The 23,357-nt window shown below is 53.0% G+C and overlaps 1 protein-coding gene across 3 annotated transcripts in view; it reads right to left on the reverse strand.

Annotated features, from left to right (window-relative positions):
- SAMD11 (sterile alpha motif domain containing 11) overlaps positions 1-23,357 on the reverse strand; it is a 66,790-nt gene that overhangs the window by 23,415 nt on the left and 20,018 nt on the right. For all 3 annotated transcript variants that reach the window (XM_063176687.1, XM_063176686.1, XM_063176688.1), the window contains exons 5-6: positions 16,374-16,498; positions 4,331-4,423 (exon numbers count right to left, since the gene is read on the reverse strand). In XM_063176687.1, the coding sequence (XP_063032757.1) occupies positions 4,331-4,423; positions 16,374-16,498 (218 nt within the window). The remainder of the gene's footprint in view (positions 1-4,330; positions 4,424-16,373; positions 16,499-23,357) is intronic.

Genomic DNA, 23,357 nt, shown 5'->3' on the forward strand with positions numbered 1-23,357 from the left:
TCTCCCATCTCCCACCTTCCCATCTCCCATCTCCCACCCCAGCCAGGGCAGCCCCTGGGCACTCAGCTCCTGCACAGCCAAGGACATTTCCCTGCTGCACCAGGGCATCTCTCCAGGCTCATCCTGCCCAGGCAATGCAGACGAGGCAGGAGCACCCAGCCTGTCCATCAGCACACCCCAGACAGGCCAAAGTTCCCTTTATTGAACCCCAAGGACCTGCAGCAAACCCAGGTGAGCCCAGAGCCCAGGGCTGGCTCAGCAGCCTCAGGGGTTTCTCCTGCCTGTGCCCACTCCTGGCATGTTCAGCAGCCTGGCTTAGGGGCACTGATGCTGTGAACAGGGCCAAAACCTCATTTCTTCCCCTGGCCTAACTGGGGAAACAGCTGCCAAAGCCACCAGCATGTGGGTGTCCCCCCAAGGAGAGGGACAGACGGACAGAGGCTGGGTCTGAACCGCTCAGCTGCAGTCCAGCTCTGGTTCTGGGCTCCCCTGTTAAGCAGAGGTCTTGTTTTGGTTTAACTGGTCCCCAGCAGCACAGAGAAGAGGATGGCAGAGCAGCAGCAGCCTGTGAGCTCACCCCCATGCAGGGTGAGAGCCCCAGAGCCTTCCCCGGGTGTGTTTCCCAGCCCTCCATCCAGCCTGCTTTCCTACCTCTCCATCCATCCAGCCTGCTCCTGCTCTCCCAGCCCTCCATCCATCCTGCTCTCCCACCTCCCCGAGGCTCCCACCACAGGGATTCTCCAGCTGCTCCAGCAGGAACTGAACGCTCTTCCCAATTTTCCCTTTCCCATCCTCCAGTTCCAGCCTCGAGGCGCTGGGGAAGGAGCTGTGCAGGCAGGCAGGAGAGGATTCACTGGGGAAGGAGCTGTGCAGGCAGGCAGGAGAGGATTCATTCGCTGGGGAACCGTGTCCCCCTGCCCTGGCAGCCCAGGCCTGGCTCCAGAACGTTCTGCTCCGTTTGGCAGGGCCCCGTTTCCCCAGCCCAGCCAGGGCTCCCCTTTGATCTCTGGAGCGAGCTCTGGGGAGGGAGCAGGGCAGGCACGGGGGCAGTGTCCCCCTGGGAGGGTTTCCAGCCCCACAGGTGTTTTTGCACTCAGCCAGGGAGCAGCAGGGATTGCCTTGGCTGCCTCTGCTCCCCTCGGCGCGCCAGGAGCGGCCGCGCAGCGCCAGCGGGGCCACGGGCTCTGCCCTCCTCCAGAGCTCCTGTTCACAGCCTTCCCTTCCAAAGGCTTCCCTTCCAAATCCTCCTCTTCCAAAGGCTCCTGTTCCAGAGCCTTCCCTTCCAAAGGCTTCTCTTCCAGTCTCCTCTTCCAAATCCTCCTCTTCCAAAGGCTCCCCTTCCACATCCTCCCCTTCCAAAGGCGCCCCTTCCACATCCTTCCCTTCCACATCCTCCTCTTCCAAAGACTCCCCTTCCAAAGGCTCTTTCAGATCCAGCCCAGCTGTGCCTGAGCCAGAGCTGCTCCCAGGGCCAGTGTGGGATGGAGAGGGGCAGATCCTGCCCTGGATCTCGATCACTGGAGAGGGGCAGATCCTGCCCTGGATCTCTGGCACAGAGAGGGCAGGTCCTGCTGGGATCTCTGGGATGGAGAGGGGCAGATCCTGCTGGGATGTCTGGGATGGAGAGGGGCAGATCCTGCCCTGGATCTCTGGCACAGAGAGGGCAGGTCCTGCTGGGATCTCTGGGATGGAGAGGGGCAGATCCTGCTGGGATGGAGAGGGGCAGATCCTGCTGGGATCTCTGGAGAGGGGCAGATCCTGCTCTGGATCTCTGGCACGGAGAGGGCAGGTCCTGCTGGGATCTCTGGGATGGAGAGGGGCAGATCCTGCTGGGATGGAGAGGGGCAGATCCTGCTGGGATCTCTGGAGAGGGGCAGATCCTGCTCTGGATCTCTGGCACAGAGAGGGCAGGTCCTGCTGGGATCTCTGGGATGGAGAGGGGCAGATCCTGCTGGGATGGAGAGGGGCAGATCCTGCTGGGATCTCTGGAGAGGGGCAGATCCTGCTCTGGACCTCTGGCACGGAGAGGGCAGGTCCTGCCTGGAGCCCATCCCCAGCGCAGGGATGCAGGAGGTGCAGCAGCAGCACCTCCAGGAGGCCCAGGACCCCCAGGCTGCAGGAAAAGGGGTGCCAGGAGATGCTGCAGCCCTGGCTCCCCCAGCAGGACACGTGGGGCTGGTGGGAGCCTGAATTCCAGGCAGCCCTGGCCCCCCTTCCCACTCCCAAATCCCCACGGTGCCCAGCAGCCCCCAAAGCCCAGGGCAGCACCCACGAGGGCCCATCCCATCTGGGAATGGTTCCCCACACGAGCTGGAGCCTCCTGCTCCCTGGGACACAGGGATTCTGTTTTCCCCATGGCATCCATGGCACAGGGATGCTGCTGCAGCCACAGCAGGATGGGAGCTGCCGCTGCTTGGGGTGGGACACAAACCCTCCTGTCACCCCCTTTTCACAGCACAGAAACCTCAGCCCCTCACCCTTCCAATGAATTCCAGCATCAGCACAGCCTGGGCTAACATTCCTGCACAGCTCTGGGGGCTCCCCAAGGATTTAATAAAAAAATGGGAGATCAGCAAAAGCCCCAGTTCCCAATTTCCATTCTGCCTCACCTCAAAGTGGGAGCAGAGAACAAAACTTTGCTTTATTCAGGGTTTCCTGGTACCCCTCTGTTCAAAGGCTGGGGAATCCCTGGAGCTCTGGGAGCCAAGGGCAGGATTCAATCCTGAGTGCTTCCTGCAAAGCCAGGGCTCCTTAGCCCACTAAATAAAGGTGGGGAGTCCAAAGGGAAGGAACAGAGTGACAACACTTGACCCTGTGCCCCAAACATCCACCTGTGCCAGCTCGGGCACTTCTTCAGGATGAATCCAAAGCAACCCCTTGGCTTGGGTGAAGTTCAGCCCATTCCCAGCCAGGCCCCACAGGTTCCCTGCACTCAGCTCTCAACCAGAAACTTGGGATTACCAGGGGCACAACCTCAGCTAAATATAAATATAAATATAAATATAAATATAAATATAAATATAAATATAAATATAAATATAAATATAAATATAAATATAAATATAAATATAATTATAAATATAAATATAAATAGTGTGTCCCAGGGGCCTCGTGCCTGATGGAACAAATCTGTCTCTGCATGAACCTGTGGAAGCATCACCTGGAACTCACCTGCACAGCCACCATAAACATTTCAGAGATAACAGGAATAGAGCAGATGGGAGAAAAATTCAAGGAAAACATGAGGAGGAGCAGTTTAAAGGGTTCCCAGCAAGATCTGAGGCATTTCTGCTGCCATGAAAGAGTTAATGGGCAGGAGAGGGTTGCATCAGAGAGAGGATTTGGTATTTTCCACAGTCCTCTCAGAGAATTCTGCCCCCAGAGCATCCTGTGGGCACAGGGAGGGCAGAGCCAGGGGCGCTCTGTGCCACCAGGATGCAGGACAGGTCCCACAGTGCATCTCCACAAGGCAGAACGTGGGGTGGAGGAGGCTCCAGGACACAGTGCTGCCCTTGGAGATGCCCTGGATGGGTCCCTGGGATGCAGCTGGGTCCGTGGGGCAGGATCAGCCCCAGAGCTGCTCTGGGTGCTCAGGGAGAGCAGGTTTGGGCACAGGCACGGAGCTGGGTATCACTGACAGCTCATTAGCCCGATATTAACAACAAAGCCTTTCTGTAAACGGCCTGCAAAACCTCATTTACCCAACCTGGAGACAAACTCATTAACTGCAGGCTCCATTAGCCAGCCCACTTTGCCACTCATAAAGAAAGTTTAAAAATCCTGTTTATAGGAAAGAACTGGAAGGCAAATCAAGAGATAAAATAAATAAATAAATAAATAAATAAATAAAAAGACAACAAACCGAACCCTAAATAGAGAAACCTTCTGCAGATTCCATCTCTATAGGAACGGTGCCATAAATGCACAAGAGAAAACTCAGCAGCCCCATTCTCCCTGGCAGGCTCCCTTTTTCCCTTTAAAGGAGCAGATGCCAGCACGATAAGCCCGTGTGCACCTCTCACATTGAACATGTCACCGAGACATTTCTGCCTGAAGAAAGCAGGAACACCCCTGAAATCCACCTGGAGGGCTGCAGCCTGTTTTGTTTTTTGTTTTTTTTTTTTTTTTTTTGATCACGAAGCAATTACAGCAATTAAGAGGCAATCCCTGCGCGCCCTGCCAGCAGATAAAGGGAAGCAGAGCCTCCCCCTGCAGCCCCGGTGCCAGACACAGCTCCCACCCCACAGCCCTCCCTCCTCCATCTCAGTGGAGCTCCACGGGGGGAGAGCAGAAGGCAGGGGAAGGGGATGGGGAGCAGAGCAGCACTTACCCTTTGGGGACTCACTCCGGGCTTTCTTGCTCTCCAGAGGACACTCACTGCTGCTGTTGGGGGAGCATACTCTCCTCTTGCCTAGAATCTCATCTGGAGGGAGAGCAGAGAGCTCAGTGTCACAGAGGCTGCACTTTGCAGGAGAGACCAGAGACACTTTGCTGTTTTGCTGCTCTCCCTCACACACACACACTCTGATATTACGAGCAGAGAGAGAAAAAAAAATGAAAGTAAGAAAAATCATCATCCTGAGAGCCTTGATCTGCTTTCCTAATCACGCAGCCCAAAAGCACATAATGACTATTCATACTCTGATCAATGCAACGTTTTCCAGCCATAAATTCTGAATCCAGTTGATTTCCTTACTGAGTTTCATCATTTGCTCTGGTGCCTTTTGTCCCCCCGGTGTTTCCACTCCTTTCATGCCCTGATGCAAAGCAACTGGGGGGGGAGAGGAAGGGGAGGAAGAAAACAACACAGGGAAGGGATAAAAAAAAAAAAAAGCACAACAGATCTCTGAATCTTCCTAGCACAGTATCTGTGTCTGCCTCTGTCTCTCCCTCTCAGTCTCTCCCCTCCCTCCCTCCTCCTCCTCCTTCAAAACCTCAAGGTCCTCAGCAATCTTCCCCCTCTGGATTGCACGGAAGCGCTCGAGCCCTGTGCATTACTGCAGCCCTCGGAGCAGCCCCGAATCCCTGAGACACAATTACAGCGTCCCCGAGCAGCTTTGGAATCAATATCCTCCCTAATAACGCCGGGGAAACTGAAAGCATGATGGTGCATATGGGCAGGAAGGAAGAGCCTGCTTGTCACTGCAAGCACCAAACCCTCGTCTATCAAGGGCTTGTTAAAGATGCAGCATCTTAAAGGAGAGAAAATGATAATAATAATAATAAAAAATTGAGAAACGAGGAGAGAGAGAGAGGGCTGGATGTGCCTGAGAGCCCAAGCACTGCCAGGCTGCTGCAATGTGGGGGTTAAGGGAGGTTACAAACCCCCTGCTCCTATTTATAACAACAACAACAACAACATCCTCCTGTTCCAGGGGACATTTCCAGCCAAGAACTGTCCCCAGCACTCAGCATCACTCCCCAGCACCGGGGGTGCAGCTGGGCAGCCCAGGTGCTGCCGTGGCTGGGATTTATTGGGGATGTATTGGGGAGCAGAGCACAGCAGCCCCAGCAGGCGCCTCTGCCCAAGGGGCATCTCAAGGCTTTCAAAGAGGCATTTCTGCCTCCAAACCCAGCCTGCCAGGACCCTGCCACCAAATCCTGGACAGAACTGGCACTGGGGATGGTGCAGAACCCAAAGGCAAGGAGGCACAGCAGAGCAGAGGGGCTGGGGAGAGCCAGGGAAGAACAGAAGCACCCTGACAGCTCTCAGCACTCACATCCCGGCTGCCTGTCCATGCAATTGGGATTTTCTCACTCCTCCTGCCTCAGTTTACCCCTCAAAAAACTCCTGCCCAGCCACGTCAGCTCCCCAAGCTCGAGAGTAGCAGGGAGCACACCCAGACCCTGTCCACAAAAATCAGAATTCTCCCACTCTTCCTGCCTCAGTTTACCCCTTACACAACTCCCGCACAGCCACATCAGCTCCCCAAGCTTGGGGCTCGCAGGGAGAACATCCAGAGCCCGTCCACACACTCAGAATTTTCTCTGTCCATGCAATCGGAACGTTCTCTGTCCACACAATCGGAATTTTCTCTGTCCATGCAATCGGAACGTTCCCTGTCCACACAATCGGAATTTTCGCTCTCGCTCCTCCCGCCTCAGTTTCCCCCTGTCCAAGCTCAGGGCTGGCAGGAGCACTCCCAGAGCCCCCGTGTCCCTCTCCCTGCCGCGCTCCGTCCCTCAGCGCTCATTTTCCTGGAAGCTCTGCCCCACGCTGCAATCCCCAGCGCTGGAGGCCGAGATCACACATCCTGCTCCTCCGCAGCCAGGGCTGCTCCCAGCCAGGCTCCGTGGCTTTGGAGCCAGCTCCAGTCTGGGCTCTGCCGGGCTGCAGGCAGAGGAGGCTCCAGGCACGGAGCTGGTGGCAGCAGCACGGGCTCCATGTGACAGCCCTGGGATGTGAGCAGTGAAGATTCCTCGCTTTCACAGCTCTGCCAAGGCTCCTGTTCCCCCTCGCGTCCCTCCCGCTGCTCCTCTCCCACCCCCGGGCCCATCTGCCGGCAGCGCTGCTCCCTCGGGGCTGCTAGGCACTGACATGCCCAGATATTCACAGATATGCACAGATATTCCCTGCTATGCACAGATATTCCCTGCTATGCACTGACATGCCCAGATATTCACAGATATTCCCTGCTATGCACTGATATTCACAGATATTCACAGATATTCACAGATATTCACAGATATTCACAGATATTCCCTGCTATGCACTGATATGCCCAGATATTCACAGATATTCACAGATATTCACAGATATTCACAGATATTCCCTGCTATGCACTGATATGCCCAGATATTCACAGATATTCCCTGCTATGCACTGATATTCACAGATATTCACAGATATTCCCTGCTATGCACTGATATGCCCAGATATTCACAGATACTCCCAGATATTCCCTGCTATGCACTGATATGCCCAAATATTCACAGATATTCCCTGCTATGCACTGATATGCCCAGATATTCACAAACATTCCCAGCTTTCCCAGATATTCCCTGCTATGCACTGATATTCCCAGATATTCACAGCCATTCCCTGCTATGCACTGATATTCACAGATATTCCCTGCTATGCAGAGATATTCCCACTTTTCACAGATATTCCCACTTTTCACAGATATTCCCAGCCATTTTCAGCTATTCATAGCCATTCCCAGATACTCCTTTTCACAGATATTCACAGCCATTCCCAGCTTTCCCAGATATTCCCAGATATTCCCAGCCATTCCCTGCCCATTCCCAGCCATTCTTAGTTTTCTCAGCTATTCCCAGCCATTCCCATGTCATTCCCATGTCATTCCCAGATATTCCTTGCTATTCACAAACAGTCCCTGCTATTCCCATGCCACTCCCTGCTATTCCAAGCCATTCCCTGCCCATTCCCAGCCATTTCCTGCCATTCCCATATATTCCCAGCCATTCCCACACACCTCAGCCCCATCTCCCTCCCAGCCAGGGGCAGGGCAGCACCAGGATCCCGCAGAGCTCTGACCTGGCACCAGGTTATTGCCCAGCCTGGCTTCATCACTCCGCAGTTCCACTGACAATGTCTTTCACTCTCAGCTGTGATATTAAACCCTGCCCTGACCTGCCTCCCTCTCAGCTGCAGAGCTCTGCAAGGAGGCAGAGCAGGGACTGGGGGAGCAGAGCCCCAGATGTGCCTGCCCATCCTCTCAGGTGATGCTCTGCACCTCCTGCAGGTGCAGGGCTGAGCAGAGCCCCAGATGTGCCTGCCCATCCTCTCAGGTGATGCTCTGCACCTCCTGCAGGTGCAGGGACTGGGGGAGCAGAGCCCCAGATGTGCCTGCCCATCCTCTCAGGTGATGCTCTGCACCTCCTGCAGGTGCAGGGACTGGGGAGCAGAGCCCCAGATGTGCCTGCCCATCCCCTCAGGTGATGCTCTGCACCTCCTGCAGGTGCAGGGCTGAGCAGAACCTGCCTGGGGCTCTGTGCTGGATGAGCAGCAGGCACTGGAAGCACAGCCTGGCTCTGGGAGGGGGCCGAGGCATCCAGAGCTGCTCTGCCAGCTCATTTGCAAAGCAGATTTGGGTCTGCTGCTGCTGCTGCAAAGTCAGGGGCGATGGGCACGGGCTGCTCCCACCCCGGCTCTGTGTGTGAGAGGGCTCAGGGCGGCAGCAGGACGGGAGCAGGGCACTGCCCAGCTGGCACAGCTGGCACGGCAGCCAGCCTGGGGATGTTTTGTCTCCTGGCTGCTCTAATCCTCAGGCTCCCCACGCCGAGCAGAGCCAGCCCAGCTAAGCAGCCCGAGGCTCTGATCAGCTTCCAGCAGAGCCTCGGGCTGGGGGATTAGAAACCCTATCCCCAGGATCCCCAGAGGCACAGGGGGGCTTCGTCCCACCCTGCACGGGGATCTGCTCCAGGGACACCCCTGGGCACGGGGGGACACCGGGCAAGGGAATCGGGGAGGGCTTGGCTGAAGGGGCTGCAAAGGGTCCCAGTCTGGGCCCAAACCGCACAATGGGGAGGGATGGGGACCTGTCTCACGCTCCCCACCCAGCTCTGGGCTGCTCTGAACGATTCCTGGAGCACAAAGCCCTGAGCAAACACAGAATGGAGCCAAGTTCCACGGGAAAGCACCCAGGCTGGGCCAGCCAGCATCCACGGGAGCACAGCCCCTCTCCCATCTCCTCCCCATCGTTTTAGGAGAGGGGAAAAGGGAAAAACATCCTCCATCTCCTCCTCATCACTTCAGGAGAGGGCAAAACATCCTCCATCTCCTCCTCATCGTTTTAGGAGAGGGGAAAACATCCTCCATCTCCTCCTCATCACTTCAGGAGAGGGGAAAAAAGGGAAAACCATTGTGCCTGGCTCTGAGCTGCAGCCCTGAGCAGGACAGTCCCCACTGGCCAGCCTGGGATGCCCTGGCAGCCTCTCCCTGCTCTCCTTTGGCAGGGACAGCTCCCACAGAGGAGCTGTGAGCCCAGCCCGGCCACTCCTGCTGTCCCTGTGCCCAGCCCACAGCCCTGGGGACACCCTGGGGACACCCAGGCCCCAGGGGTGACCCAGAGGGAGGTGCAGGGGATGCTGGAGCCATCCTGCTGCCTCTCATCCATCAGGGAATGTACCCCAGCATCCCCCTGGCTCCCAGGCTCTCCCAAAATTCATTTTTACAGCGAGCACCGAAGGCACAGGGAGGTGGTAAATATTCATAGTGCGAGAAAGGCTCGTGGAAAGGATATACTGCACTTAAGAGAGAGATGTGAATTAATTTTATATGCTGCAGAGAGGCTTTTTAGCAATCACAAACTTGTGAATCTCAACTTTCTTTTAGAAAAGCTCTAAAGGACGCAGCTGGGAGGGTGGGCTGGAAGTCCAGGCTCATTTCCCTGCCTGGAAAGGAGCAGGAACAGTGGGAATTGTGACAAACCAGAGGCACAGGCACAGCCAGGCTGTGCATTCCCCATCCCTGGCAGTGCCCAGGCCAGGCTGGGCAGGGCTGGGAGCAGCCTGGGGCAGTGCAAGGCGTCCCTGCCATGGCAAGGAAGGCTCTGGGTGCTCCCTTTTAATTTAATTAAAATTAAATTTATTTATTTATTAATAAAGAAAGGATTTTTATTTATTATAAATTTATAAGAAATTTATAATTTTATTATAAATAAATGTATAACATATATTTTATTTTTAATTCAATTCGATTTTTATTATTTTATTTTTAATTTTTTATTAATTAATTTTATTTATTTATTTATTTAATTAATTCCCTTCCCACCACTCTGGGGTGCCGTGAGCACAAACCTCTTGGGCAAAGCCTGTTTGGCCTCATGTCCCTGGGCCCTGGGGGTGTCCCCTGGCCCAGGGACTGCAGCTCTGTCCCCCTGCAGGCTCAGGAGGCAGCAGAGCTGCTCCAGCTCCCTGGAATTCTGCTTTTCCTGCCCCTTCCAGAGCGTTCCCTCAGCCCAGCATGGCCAGCAGAGCTGCTGGTGGGGCTGGACCCCCTTAGCACCATTTAAATGTCCAATTGCACTCATTCGGCCCCTGAAAAAAGCCCTGCTGCTCCTGCAGCCCGTGACAGCTTTGACAGCCAGACTCCTTAATTCCTTTTTCTTATTCCCTTAATCTGTCATCTTTATCAGGCTGGGGAAGTGCCAGGCTGCGAGCAGGAGCCCCGGCCCCGATCAATCTGCACATTACAGCTGACAGAATGGTGCTAATAACTTATTGATCTCATGTTTGCCAGGCCCCGGTGGGGCTGGAAGGCTCCCATTGATTGGCTTGGGGGAAGGAGGGTGGAAAACCTTCAAATTGTCTCCTTCCCCAGGAGCTGGGCAGGGAGGGAGGGCAGGGACCTGCTCAGGGAACCCGGGAGGAGGAGGAGGAGGAGTGCAGAGGAAGAAGGATGTGCGTGAGAGAGATGGGGATTAGGAATGGAAAAGGAACTGGGGGGAAAAGGGTTTGAGAAGAAAGAAATGCAAGGAGGAGGAGGAGGAGGGGGAAGAGCAGGGAAGGGGAGAGAAGCAAAGGAGAAAAGGAACTGGGAACAAAAAGATTGTGCTGAGCTGAGAAATGAATGAAAGAGGCAGCTGAGCCTCTCCTTGCTCACAGCAAATCATTAATAAAACCCTCCCCATGCCCGGCCCTCCATCCCTGAATAACTCTTCCCAATCTGCTCGTGGCTGGCACAAAGCAACGCTCACTGCCTGGGCAGGGTGGGAGCAGAGCTTTACTGGGGCCAGGGCAGCAGCAGCAGGACAGTCCCCTCGGTGACAGAGCCACAATTCAACCCTGGAAAATCCCAACTCAGCTCCTTCATTTCCCCTGAAGAGATCAGGAGCCACCAGGGATGCTCCTGGCAGGGTGGGAGCAGAGCTTTACTGGGCCAGGGCAGCAGCAGCAGGACAGTCCCCTCGGTGACAGAGCCACAATCCCACCCTGAAACCCCAGATCCTCCTTCATCTGCTCTGCAGAGACCAGGAGCCACCAGGGATGCTGAGCCCTGCCCAGGCTGGCCTTGGTGATCTCAGAGGTCTTTTCCAACCGTGAACTCCAACAACAGGGCCTGGCCTGCCTCAGCTCCTTCTGCTCCAAAGCCAAGGGTAAAACCTGAGCAAAAAAATCTGCAAAACCCTGCCCTGACCTGTGCTGGCACAGCCAAAGGAAACACTCCCTTCCACCTTGGCTTTTCCCACTTCCCAACTCCTCTGCTGGTATTACAAGGGCTCTTGGTCACATCCCACTCCTGCAAGGCCTCAGGAGGTGCAAAACCAAATTTAAACAGAGCCCAGAGAGGGGAAACAGAGCCCCATCTCCAAGGGCCGGGGATGCAGGGCAGGGACACAGCCTGGACACTCAAGGTAAACAATTGTCCTTCAGGGTAAAACATGTCAACAACAGGGCCTGGCCCTCCAGCTCCTGGCTGCCCATTTGGTGCTGATTTTCTGCTCAATTTAAGGCAGCAGTCCAATAAAGGCTGCTGCTTTTTTCGCCCGTTGTTTGGCTGAGCTAAATGAAAACATGTCTGCAGCCCAGCTCATTACCCCAGCCCTGTGCTGGGATGCTGTCTCCAGCCATTAGCAGCAGCATCCCTGATCCCAATTCCTTTTCATGCCCAATATTAACTCCTCCTTAGCATATGAGAGCTCTGGGGCTCAGTGCAGAGGCAAACCAGGTCACTGCAAGGCCATGGCAGGGACACAGAGCCCAGGGCTAGGCCTGAGCAGCCAGCTGTGCATCCACACTGGGGATAAAAACCCCAAATTCTCACTTTTGAAACTCTTTACAGCCCCAAAATTCCTCCTTGCCCCTTGCTTGGCCAACAGGGAAAGATGGGGCAAGAGGGTGAGCACAGAATAAATCCTCTCCCAGGGACACAGCTCAGCTCTGTGGTGTTTTTGAGGTAATAAAACCCCAAATTCTCACACCTGAATCTCTGAATTCTCACATTTTAAGCTCTTTACAGCCCAAAATTCCTCCTTCTCCCTTGCTTGGCCAACAGGGCACCACGTGGAAAGACTGGGCAAGAGGGTGAGCACAGAATAAATCCTGGGAGAGGTTTTTGCTGCAAAAGCACCAGGAACACAGGAGCACCTGGAAAAGCCTCTCTGGGGCTCTGCAAGGCTCTCAGGTTTCTCACTCCCATCACACTGCCCAAAATCCCTGGAAAAGCCCCTCTGGAGCTCTCAGGGTTTGTCACTCCCATCACATCACCCAAAAACCCCTGGAAAAGCCTCTGAGGGTTTCTCACTCCCATCACATTGCCCAAAACCCCTGGAAAAGCCTCTCTGGAGCTCTCAGGGTTTGTCACTCCCATGGCACTGCCCAAAACCCCTGGAAAAGCCTCTCTGGAGCTCTGCCCTGCTGCTGCTGCTGCCTGCCCCGAGGCAGGGCAGGCTCAGCCCCAGGTGCTCCTGCTCACAGGGCATTTCTCCTGCCTGGCGCAGCACTGTCTCCCCTCTGGGGCCTCTCGGAGCCCCTCCAGCCAGCACAGCAGCTCCCTGAGCACGAGGGGCAGAAGGAGGAGAGGGAAGAGCTACCCACCTTCCTCTAGCATGAGGGAGCCTGAATCCTCCACTTCTATCCATGCAAATAGTCCTACTGCCACTGGAACCCCATGAAATCTGGCACTGCAGAACAGAGGGTGTGTGAGGAGAGAAAGAGGAGAGATTAACAGGATTTTTGGGCAGGACAGGGATGAATCAGAGCCCGGGGAGCAGGAGCCAAGGGCTGCCTCAGGCCCTACAGCAGCCTGGGGAAGGCACTTGGAGACCCCCAGGGAAGCACAGAGCCCATTCCATGCACCTTTCCTCTCCTCTGAGGTGTTTTTGAGATAAAACAACTCCCCTTCCATCCCCAGCTGCAGTGCAATTAGCACCAAGGAGAGCACTCCCCACTGCAGAGCCAGCAGGGAGTCCTCTGCAGGGTCAGACCAGCCCTGGTTTGTAGGGAAACTGCTCTGGGGGCTTGGGGAATCCCAAATCTGCTTCTTCTGCCTGGCCCCTGTGCAGGCTGGCTTGGGGAATCACCAAATTGGCTTCTTCTGCTGCTCCCAGTGCAGGCTGGCAGTGCCAAGGGGAACCAACCTCACCCCAGCCCCAGGCAGCTCTGCCCTGAGCCCTTTCCTGCCTTCCTGAAGTCAGAAAAGCCCCAGAACCACACACAATTAATTTTCCAGCCCATTTCTGCATTTCAAAGACCATCCAGACCCAGTGATATTGCTGATTTCCCAGCCCACGCTGCTGGAAACTACAGCACTGCCTCTAATCCTGGTCGTACCAACCAGAGAAGGAATTCCCTCCCAGCATTAACCACGGAGCAGCCAGCTCCAGCCTTTCTGCTGGCAGTGAGCACGTCTGTGCCGTTTGTGCCCTCCTTGCTCCCCATCCTCCCCGGGGCTGGGGCAGGGAGGAGCAGGCACTGCTGGGTCCCGCTCCAGCAGCACCCTGAGCTCCTCCTGCCCTGCCTGGCCCCCAGTCCCACCCATGGAGCAGCACAGGAACATTCCAGCAGCACCAGAACGTCTCCGAGCAGAGCCCTGCAGCTCCCAGGCAGGACTCTTTGAACCCCAGCACCATCTATTCAGCGTGGTTCGTGCGCAGGAGGGGGAGATTCTCACAACCCAGCACACGGGGCAGTAACTGCGGGCAAAGCTCCTCTGCCCTTCTGGCTGGAACAAAATGGCTTCAACGACAGCAAGCAGTGCTTCAGCGCCTCTGAAAACTCTGTGTAAATTCATCATGGCCCAGCTCCCCTCCCAGCACAACCAGCCCCAAAGCACAAATGCACCTGGCCCTGGGGACAGGTGACAAAGTGACAAAGCCCCCCCTGTCCCCTCAGACACCTCCTGTGCCCTCCTGAACACCCCAAACGTGTCATTCCTTAGAGCTTTGTCACTGCCTTGGTGCCTCCTGTGCGCCTCAGCCTCTTCTTTTCACTCCTGAACGTTCCACAGGATCAGAAAGGTTGGGAGAGACCTCCAGGGCCAGCCAGGCCAAGCATTAACCAGCCTTAACCAACCAGCCTTAACCATTAACCAACCCACATCCCCCGGTGACCTGGACACCTCCAGGTGGTGACTCCACCCCTGCCCTGGGCAGCCTCTTCCCCCTGGAAATTGTTCCTAATATTGATAATATTTCCCCTAAAAATTGTTCCTAATATTGACAGTATTTCCCCCAGGAAATTGTTCCTAATATTGATCATATTGTTCCTAATATTGATAATATTTCCCCCAAGAAATTGTTCCTAATATTGATAATATTGCTCCTAATATTGATAATATTGTTCCTAATAATTGCTCCTAATAATTATCATATTGTTCCTAATAATTGTTCCTAATATTGATCATATTGTTCCTAATTATTGCTCCTAATATTGATCACATTGTTCCTAATATTGATAATATTGCTCCTAATAATCGTTCCTAATATTGATAATATTGTTCCTAATAACTCATCCTAATATTGTGCCTCTGCTGGCACAACTTGAGGCCATTTCTTACAGTTTCCTAATTTAAAAACAAACCAGAGCAGCTCAAACACCAATTAAGAGAGAGGAGTCAGAGCTCCTACACCTCATCCCTTCTCCTGGTGGGAATGAGAAGAACCCTTTGCATTTCTGGGATGCCACGGGTCCCAGAGAATTCCAGCAATGCTGATCAAGCCCAGCAGCTTCTCTGCAAAGCAAACAAGACTGAAACCCACTCTGGCACCCAGGGTCAGCTGAGCCACGCAGGCTGCAGCAGGGTCACGGGGAAAAATGGATTTATGGCCAGTTTGGCCTTTGGAGCTGCGCAGGGAAAGGGGCTTTGGGAAATTGTTAATGATGAGATTGGAGATTCAGCTGTGAGAGCAGAGCCTGGGAGCTGCCATGGCTGATTTACACACACACACACACCACAAACCCCTCCTGAGTCCATCCTGAAGATGTGATTGAAGTTTTCACCCCATTCCCAAAGATATTCAGGTGTGGGGCTCCCTCTGGATCTGGGGTTCACTCACACACTCAGCAGAATGACTGACAAAACACATGAACACAACCAGACAGACTTTCTGAAAAGGCCCAAAACAGCACACAGGGAGGTGCAGCTCTGATTTGGAAGGACAGGGTATAAAACTGAATAAAACGCTATAAAAACTGACAGAAACCCCAGCTTTTCCTCAACTTTCATTTCTAACTGAAGGATCCTTCAATCATCAAGCAGACGTTGGTTTATTCATCCCACACTGCCACTTGTGGACTTCTGCACCCCCAGACCCCCCTCCCTGAGCCCAGGGCAGGATCCCACAGGAGCATCTCTGGTTCCACGCTGGGTGCGTTTCAAACCAGGGCACAACGCAAACCCTGCCCAGAAACCCACCCCACCGTGCTCCCAGAGAGCTGGCAGCCCTGCAGCAGCGTGGGGAACCCGGGATTAATGAAATTACAAATCCAATCACGCTCCGTGCGAGGCCTTTCTGCCTCACTTGGCACCAGCCCTGGGGACGCTGCCGCGCCGCGTGCCTCAAGCTCCTCTGACACGGCCCACTGGGTTTGGGCACCTCCAGAGGGCTTCTCCAGCACCACAAAACCCTTCCCACCTTCTTCAGCCACCCTCCCCACCTTCCTCTTTAGCCACAGCACCACAGGACTTCCTCCAGCTAAAATGCAACGTGGAAAAATCCAACAGGACAACAAAGGGACCGGGGAGTGAGTGTAGCCGTGATATTCTATGAAAAATCCTTTTGCCAGGATTTCTCTCCTGAGAAGCTGGGAGGCCTCAGGAATTAAATGTAATCAATGGTTATCTGCTGCTGTGGAATGCAACAGGTGCATCTGTGATTGGTCTCATGTGGTTGTTTCTAATTAATGGCCAGTCACAGTCTGGCTGTCTTGGACTCTCTGAGAGCCACACGAGCTTTTGTTACCATTCCACTTCTTTCCTTCTGATGAAACCCTTTCTTCTGTTCTTTTAGTATAGTTTAAATATATATTAATATATATAAAAACTATTATATATATATAATATACATCATAAAATAATAACTAATCTACATAATAAAAAATGTATATCATATATCATAAAATAATTATAATATATAATTATATATATCATAATATATAATACTATATAGAAAATAATAATAATAATAATAATGATAATGATAATGATAATGATAATAATAATGATAATAATAATGATAATAATAATAATAATAATAATAATAATAATAATAATAATAATAATAATAATAATAATAATAATAATAATATCTATAATAAAATAATGACTCAGCCTTCTGAAACACGGAGTCAAGTCAAGATTTCCATCTCTCCCCTCGCCCCGGGACCCCTGTGAGCACCAGCACAGGCGCGAGGGAGCGGAGGGGAGGGAGCCCAGGAGCCCGGGGCCGCAGGGGCGCCCCAGCCCTCACCTGCTGCTGCCAGCCCCACGTCCAGGGGGTTCCTCTTGAGCTCGCAGCGGCTCTGGCTCTCTGGCATGCCGAGCTGGCGGCCCTGCTGCAGGCTGGAGATGATGCTGGACAGGTCGGAGTCGCGGCTGCGGCAGAGCACAGAAACCCCGCGTTAGGGAAACCCCGCCTCTGAAGGAACCTGAAGTACCTATTACCCCAGAACTGATTCTTTCCCCAGTGTGAGCACAGCTGGGAGAGGTTTTTGTGTGCTGCAGCACTGCTGGATTGCAGGATTGCCCCTTCCTTCCTTCCCTCCCTCCCTCCCTCCGTAACCTCTCCCGGATTTTTGAGGATTCCAAAGCCCTTCCCAAACTCCCCTCTCATTTCCCATCAAGGGCCCTGCAGCTGCCAGAGCTGCTGATTCCTGATCCCAGCCCTGCCAGAGAGAACTTGCGTGGGCCAGGACTCGCATCGAGGATGGAAAATCTGCAAGCGGAGGAATTGGCAGAGCTGCTCCAGAATGAATAGGAAACTTGAACTGAAATAACTGATAGTTTTCTATCAGCTGCCACCCTTCTATTCTTGCAAACCCAAGTTTTTCCATTCCATCAGTGCTGGGACAAAAGGCTGTTTGGTTTGATTGAATGATGGTTTTCTCCTCAGAGAGGAGCCCACCACGAGCCTGGGCAGCAGCGTTCCCCAGAGCTGAGGGCATAGATTTATTTACAAAACCCATTTTCAATTCCCCCTCCAACAGATCCTGAAACAATGCTCTTCCTTCTGGGAAAAGAGACTGCGTTAGAGCAATTCAGCATTATTTTGCCTGCTCTCCTTGCATCACACTGCTGCTAACTAGGCTTGGTTAGTCCTTTTTTCTATTTTTTTTTCCTTCTATGGAGATAATGAACACAACAATCAATTTGCTGTAGCAGATACTGCAGCTCAGTGGTGAATTCTTTTGCTGGCAAACCACTCTCCAGTTGCAAAACATTCCTGAGTCAAGGATCTACAAGGAGTGAGGAGGAAGAAGAAGGTGGCAGGAGCTGGTGGTGCAGGAACATCTCCCTTTGGTTTGTCTGCTTGCAGGAGATGCTGAGCTCCCATCCTGCCAGCACCAGGGGCTCACCCCCAGCTAAACAGGACAACTTCTCCTGCCCTGTCTCTGAAGGGAGGATGACAGCCAGGAGAGCCAGAGACACTTGGCAGAAAGGACAGAAATGAGGAATAAATGAGGAATAAAGGAGGAATAAAGGAGGAACGCTGCCCTCCCTGCCCAGCCACAGCTCCCGCCCTGCTCCCACCCGGGGTGTCCTCACCTGGGCCCGGCAGGGCAGCCCGGAGGGTGCATTATCTGCAGCATTACCCAGCCCTGATCTGCCTTAAATATCCCCCCGGTGCTGCTGCCCGGCCCGAGCAGCTCCGGGGCTCCGGCCCGGCCCGGCTGCAGCAGGGACGGAGCTAATCCGTGTCTAGCTGCTGCTAAGCTCATCAGCCCAGGACAGAAAGTCTTTAGGTACTTTCAGCGGGCGTCTGGCCGCAGATTGCGGGGCAGGCTGCAGACACAAACAGCCCCTGATTCCCTCCAGGATCCCCATCCCCGGGGGGATCAGCAGGAGCAGGGATGCTGGGCTCCCAAATCCCCCGAGCAGCCTCCCACCTCCCCCCGGAGCTCCTTATGCAAGCACGAGGCTCATTACTTAAGCAAGCCCACAGGTGAGTGGGAAGCCCATTTCTCCTGTGCCAAGCAGTTTTGGGTCTTATCCTCTTTTAGCTGCCACCTTTAAGATGCATTATGCAAATATTTTGGTGTCTTAAGTCATTTATGGGATTAATGTGAAGTGATTATCAGTTCTTTTTAATCATGCCAATCAATAAGCGGCTGTCAGGGACAGAGGACAAATGCAGATAAACGCTGCCATCAGCACAAGGCCCGGAAAGGGCGGAGGAGAGGAGCCAGGAGAGCAGGGAGTGGGAAGAGAAAAATGGGATAATTACATCTTTGCATTTGCACGCTGCCTCGCATCCCAACGGAGCCCGGAGCAGGCTGCTGGGCAAACACCTTCAGCTGCTGCGAGGGGTTGTTCCAACCAGCAGGAAAATGCAGCCCCTCTCTATGGAGCAGCTCCTCAGAGCCCAGGGAGGGCAGGACACCGGGAGGGATCCAGGGAAAACAGAGCCCAGGGCAGGGAATCATCCCCACCAGCACCAGCAGCGCTGCTCTCCTGCCCCAAAAAAACATCATGGTGTGCTGCTCGCCTGCCCCAAAACCTCCTGCTGCCTGATCTTCCATGGTTTGAAATAAAAACCATCGAGGTGCGCACAGGTGCATCAGCAAATCCACGCTCAGGGGGGCACAGACACAGTCCTGCCTCAGTTTACCCGTGGAATCAGGCAGAACCCAGTCCCATTGTCCACCCCAGCCCCCCGGCTGCTGGCCTGTGACCCCAGTGGGCACAGAGGTGCTGACAGACGTCCCCGAGGGTCACAGCCACCCCCAGCCTGCCCAGGCAGACCCAGGCTGGCACAACCCTCCCAGATGTGCTTCATTTGCAGCCATTAGCAGCGAGTGCATGTCTGAGGAGGAGAGGGATGAGCAGACTAATGGCTGGAGACAATTAAGCAGAGGATAAATCAGTGTCAGGCCTCTGCAGAGCGCAGGCAGCCAGGCGCCCGCAGGCTCTGCTCGCAGACTGCACGGGGGAAGGAGACAGCCCGGGCAAAATGGGAACAACTCCCACCAGGGGCTGCCCTTCCCGGGCAAAATGGGAATGACTCCCACCAGGGGCTGCCCTTCCCTTCCTGCAGCTCCCTCTGCCCCCAGTGAGGAGGTGCTGGGGCTGCTCCCAGCCCCTCATCCTCCTCAGGGGTGAGGCTGAAGGAGCCGGGCAGCGTCTGCCACCCTGCTGGCACTGCCAGCTGTGCCCTGCCCTGAGCCCCAGGGTCACTGCAGAGAGATGCCAGCCAGAGGATGGGCAGTGCCCGGCAGAGGAGGGGTTCAGCCAGCTGCAGCTCCGACAGGGCTGCTCCACAGTGAGGTGTGGGTGTCAATGTGGAGCTCCAGAGTGAGGTGTTGGTGTGAATCTGGAGCTCAGGCTGTCCTTGCCCTGCTCCAGAGTAAGGTGTTGGTGTAATTTTGGAGCTCAGGTTGTTCTTGCTCTGCTCCAGAGTGAGCTGTTGGTCTAATTTTGGAGCTCCAGAGTGAGGTGCTGTGTAATTCTGGAGCTCAGAATCCCCCTATTCTGCTCCAGTGCAAGGTGCTGTGTAATTCTGGAGCTCAGGCTGTCCTTGCCCTGCTCCAGAGTGAGCTGTTGGTGTGAATCTGGAGCTCCAGAGTGAGATCCTGTGTAATTTTGGAGCTCAGGCTCTCCCTGCCCTGCTCCAGACCTCTCTGGGCTGGCAGCTCTGGGATGCCCAGGAATGGAGCAGACAGCAGAGCCCACCTGGCCCTGCAGCCTCAGGAGCTCCAGAGAGAGCTGGGACAGAACCTCAGGGACTCCCAAAGCAGCAGGGACAGAATTCCACAGGTCCAGGAACGGCAGGAGAGCTGAGGGAATGGGGAACAGACCCAGCACCACACCAGAGTGGGGAACCTTCCCTAAAGCTCCATCAAATCAAAGCAAAGCTGGGAAAACGCTCAAAATTCTCTGCAGGAATGCAAAGCAGGGGACTGGAAGAGAAGAGAGACTCAGAAAGTGAAATAGGAAGGAAATAAAATGGAAAAACATTTCTTTTAGAACACATCCCAGCGGCTCTCCATCCCCTTAACGATCAGGCAGTAAGTGCAGGGATTATATTAAATTTTCCTGATCAATACAGCAGCCATAAAACTGCCCCGACCCTCTGCCCCTCCCTCCAATAAAGAAAGGGAAAATCCAATATGCAAAGGGAGGGATGTCAGAGCTGCAGGGAGGGGACAGCAGGGCAGGGCCCGGGGCAGGGGCAGCTGCTCCATGGCTCAGGTGCAGGCTCAGGGCTTCCCCTCTGCACTGCAAACCCTGTGTGTCATTCCCCGCTGACCTGCCTGGCCAGGCTGAGGCACCCACAGGCATTCTGAGCAATCCGTGTCTCCAGCAAGGGAACAACTGTCCCTGGCTGTCCCTGGCGTGGCCCCCGAGCAGGGTCAGTGTCCCAGGGCAGCATTAAGCCGGGCTCCTGAGTCAGCAGAGGCAGGGCTGGGATCAGGGAAAGCCTCGGCTCAGCCCCACCGCCCCTCCTGGCCACGGTCACCTTGGGCAGAGCCCCAAAGCCACCCAGGGCACCCGGGGCAGGGATTGGGGTCAAGGGGACAGGGCAGGGTGGGGGCAGCAGCCGGAGCCCTCCTGTGGGGCTGGCACCCTCCCGGCTGGGCTGGCACCTGTCCTGCAGCACTGTCAGCTCCCTGGCACAGCCCTGGCACAGCCAGCCAAGGCAGCTCCTGGAAATGCCCCCCGCCACAGGAGCAGGATGCTCCCCATGGGAATTAATTCTGTTCTCTAAACAGAACCCAGCAGGCAAAGCTCAGGGAAAGCCTCCCCTTATTATTATTTTGATTTGTAAAATATATTTATATATGTTTATAATATAAATATAGTGTATAGTATATTTATACTGTATATTACATTGTATATATTATATTGTATTATTATATATTATTATACTCTATTATATATTATATGTTATATTATACTATACTATACTATACTATACTATACTATACTATTATATTATATTATATTATATTATATTATATTATATTATATTATATTATATTATATTATATTATATTATATTATATTATATTATATTATTGTACATATTATATATTTTATTGTATTATATATTATTATACTCTATTATATATAATATTGCTATATGTATTGTATTATTATATTTATTCTATTTATTATATATAAAAATATATATTATTAAATACTAGTATATACTATAAATACATTATTTCTTGTGTATTATAATATTATGTATATGTATATTATGTTTAATATATTATATTGTATAGTGTGCTTCTTCTTCTTCTTCTTCTTCTTCTTCTTCTTCTTATTATTATTATTATTATTATTATTATTATTATTATTATTATTATTATCTATATTGAATTTGTATTGTATTTTTATTGCTCTGTCTTTTGGGTAACTTTTCCAACTTCCCCCCTGGTACAAAGCCCTGCGTGTCACTGTGTCCTTGTCACACGTGGATCTGCCAGAACAATTCCCCAGCCTCCCCCTCTGCCTGCCAGGGCCCCGCACCCCTGAGCTTCACCCAGCAGCACCAAGGGAAAAGGGGAAATGAGGAGAGGAAAAGAGGGAGGATAAACAAAGTTTTCCCAAATGGAGGGAGCAGAGAGGCCTGAAAACCCCAACCCTCCCCATGGGCAGCACAGCCCTAAACCTCCCTGCAGCCTGAGCCTGGAAAAACAAATTAATCATCCTGCAATGTCCCCAGCAAAATGCCCATAAAATTTCATTAATGCTCATGACAGTTCATAAAAATGATCAGTAGGGCTGGCAACTCCAAAATAAGGTGGAAATAAGTATGAAGATGTTTTCACTGTAAGCCTGCTCTGTCATTCAGCTCCCTGCAAGCTCATAAATAAAAAGCAGCTGGAATTGCAGCACCCTGAGGGAGGGAGGAGAGGCATCCCTGAGTGTGGGACCTGTCAGGAGATTTCTGCCCAGCAGGGACAGGGACGTGGGGCTGGCACAGCTGATGGGGCTCAGGGCTCCTCCAACACCCCAGATTCCCTTCACTTTCTCCCCTCACCAAGGGCAGCTGATGAAACATTAAAATAATATTAAAATAATGCAACGCGGTGTATAAAATAATGGGAAAAATGGAAAATAAAATGAGCAGCTCTGGTGCCACTGATAATGTCACCTGTGTCACCCAGCAGAGCTCTGCTGAGTCAGGAGCAGCCTTGACACCTCCACCAGCAGCTGCTTCTCAATCCTGCCCTGCTCTCCTTTCCAAAGCACAGAGCTAAATCACTGCAGTTCCCATTTTCTCTGCTTCTCCCATCTCCTTTCCCAGGTGTTTTTCACCTCCTCCTTTTCCCCAGCCTGATTTATGTCCCTTTTCCCCCGTTCCATTCCCCTTCAGCAGCTGCACACCCAGCAGGGCAGGTCTGTGACAGCACCTGAACCTGTCTGCCAGCCCTGCTGGAACTGAAATCTGCTTTACTGGGCTGGTGCTGCTCAAATACAGAAAACCCCAAATCCTTCCTCTGCCACACAGCACAACCAGGTTTGTTCCCTTGGGAATGGGCTGGATGGGCAGCTTTTGGCAGCTGGGCTCCTCAGGAAAAGCACAACTTCTGCTCCCAAGAGGAATTACTGAGGTTTCTCCCAGGACAGAGCTAAACTGAAGGGAACAGTCAAGCTGAGGAAGACCAGGAAATGCATCTGACATAAAAACCACACCATTATTTTATTCCACACACTGCAAGCTCAGAATTATTTTTTTAAGACAGGGATTCTAATTTCCAAAGGTGTTGGCACCCTCAGCTGCCATTGTGCAGAATCATTGCTCACAGGGCCATTAATTAAGGCACTGTCAGCACTTCCATCCCAAACCTCTGCCTTTTAGGAGTTTATAACAGCCATAAAATTCTGCTCTGGGCTGAAATTTCGCATGGAAGGAATCCATCCCTTTGTATTTGAGAGTCCCAGCACTTGGAGCAGCCAGGCAGGGTTTGCAGTCTAGGGCTGCCTTTCCCAAACCTGCTTTTATGGTGCTGAGCTGCTGCACCGGCTCCTGGTGCTCACTGTGGGCTGGGTTTGTGCTCCTAATGCTGAAAATTTGGGAATTGTGCGGGTTTGTGGTTCACAGCTGCAGCCTGAAACACCGGTTAAACACCAGAGAATTGCTCTGCCCTCACTGCTCCCTGCTGGAGGATGAGCCCACGTGGATTTCCCACCTTCATTATTCCCATGGCCAAGGCTGAATCCCTCTCCAGTTAAAGACATGGACATTGCTCCATCAGTAGCAACAATTTCCCTTTTTTCCATCTCT

This window comes from Melospiza melodia, chromosome 26 (genome assembly GCF_035770615.1).
Source record: "Melospiza melodia melodia isolate bMelMel2 chromosome 26, bMelMel2.pri, whole genome shotgun sequence".
Taxonomy (NCBI): domain Eukaryota; kingdom Metazoa; phylum Chordata; class Aves; order Passeriformes; family Passerellidae; genus Melospiza; species Melospiza melodia.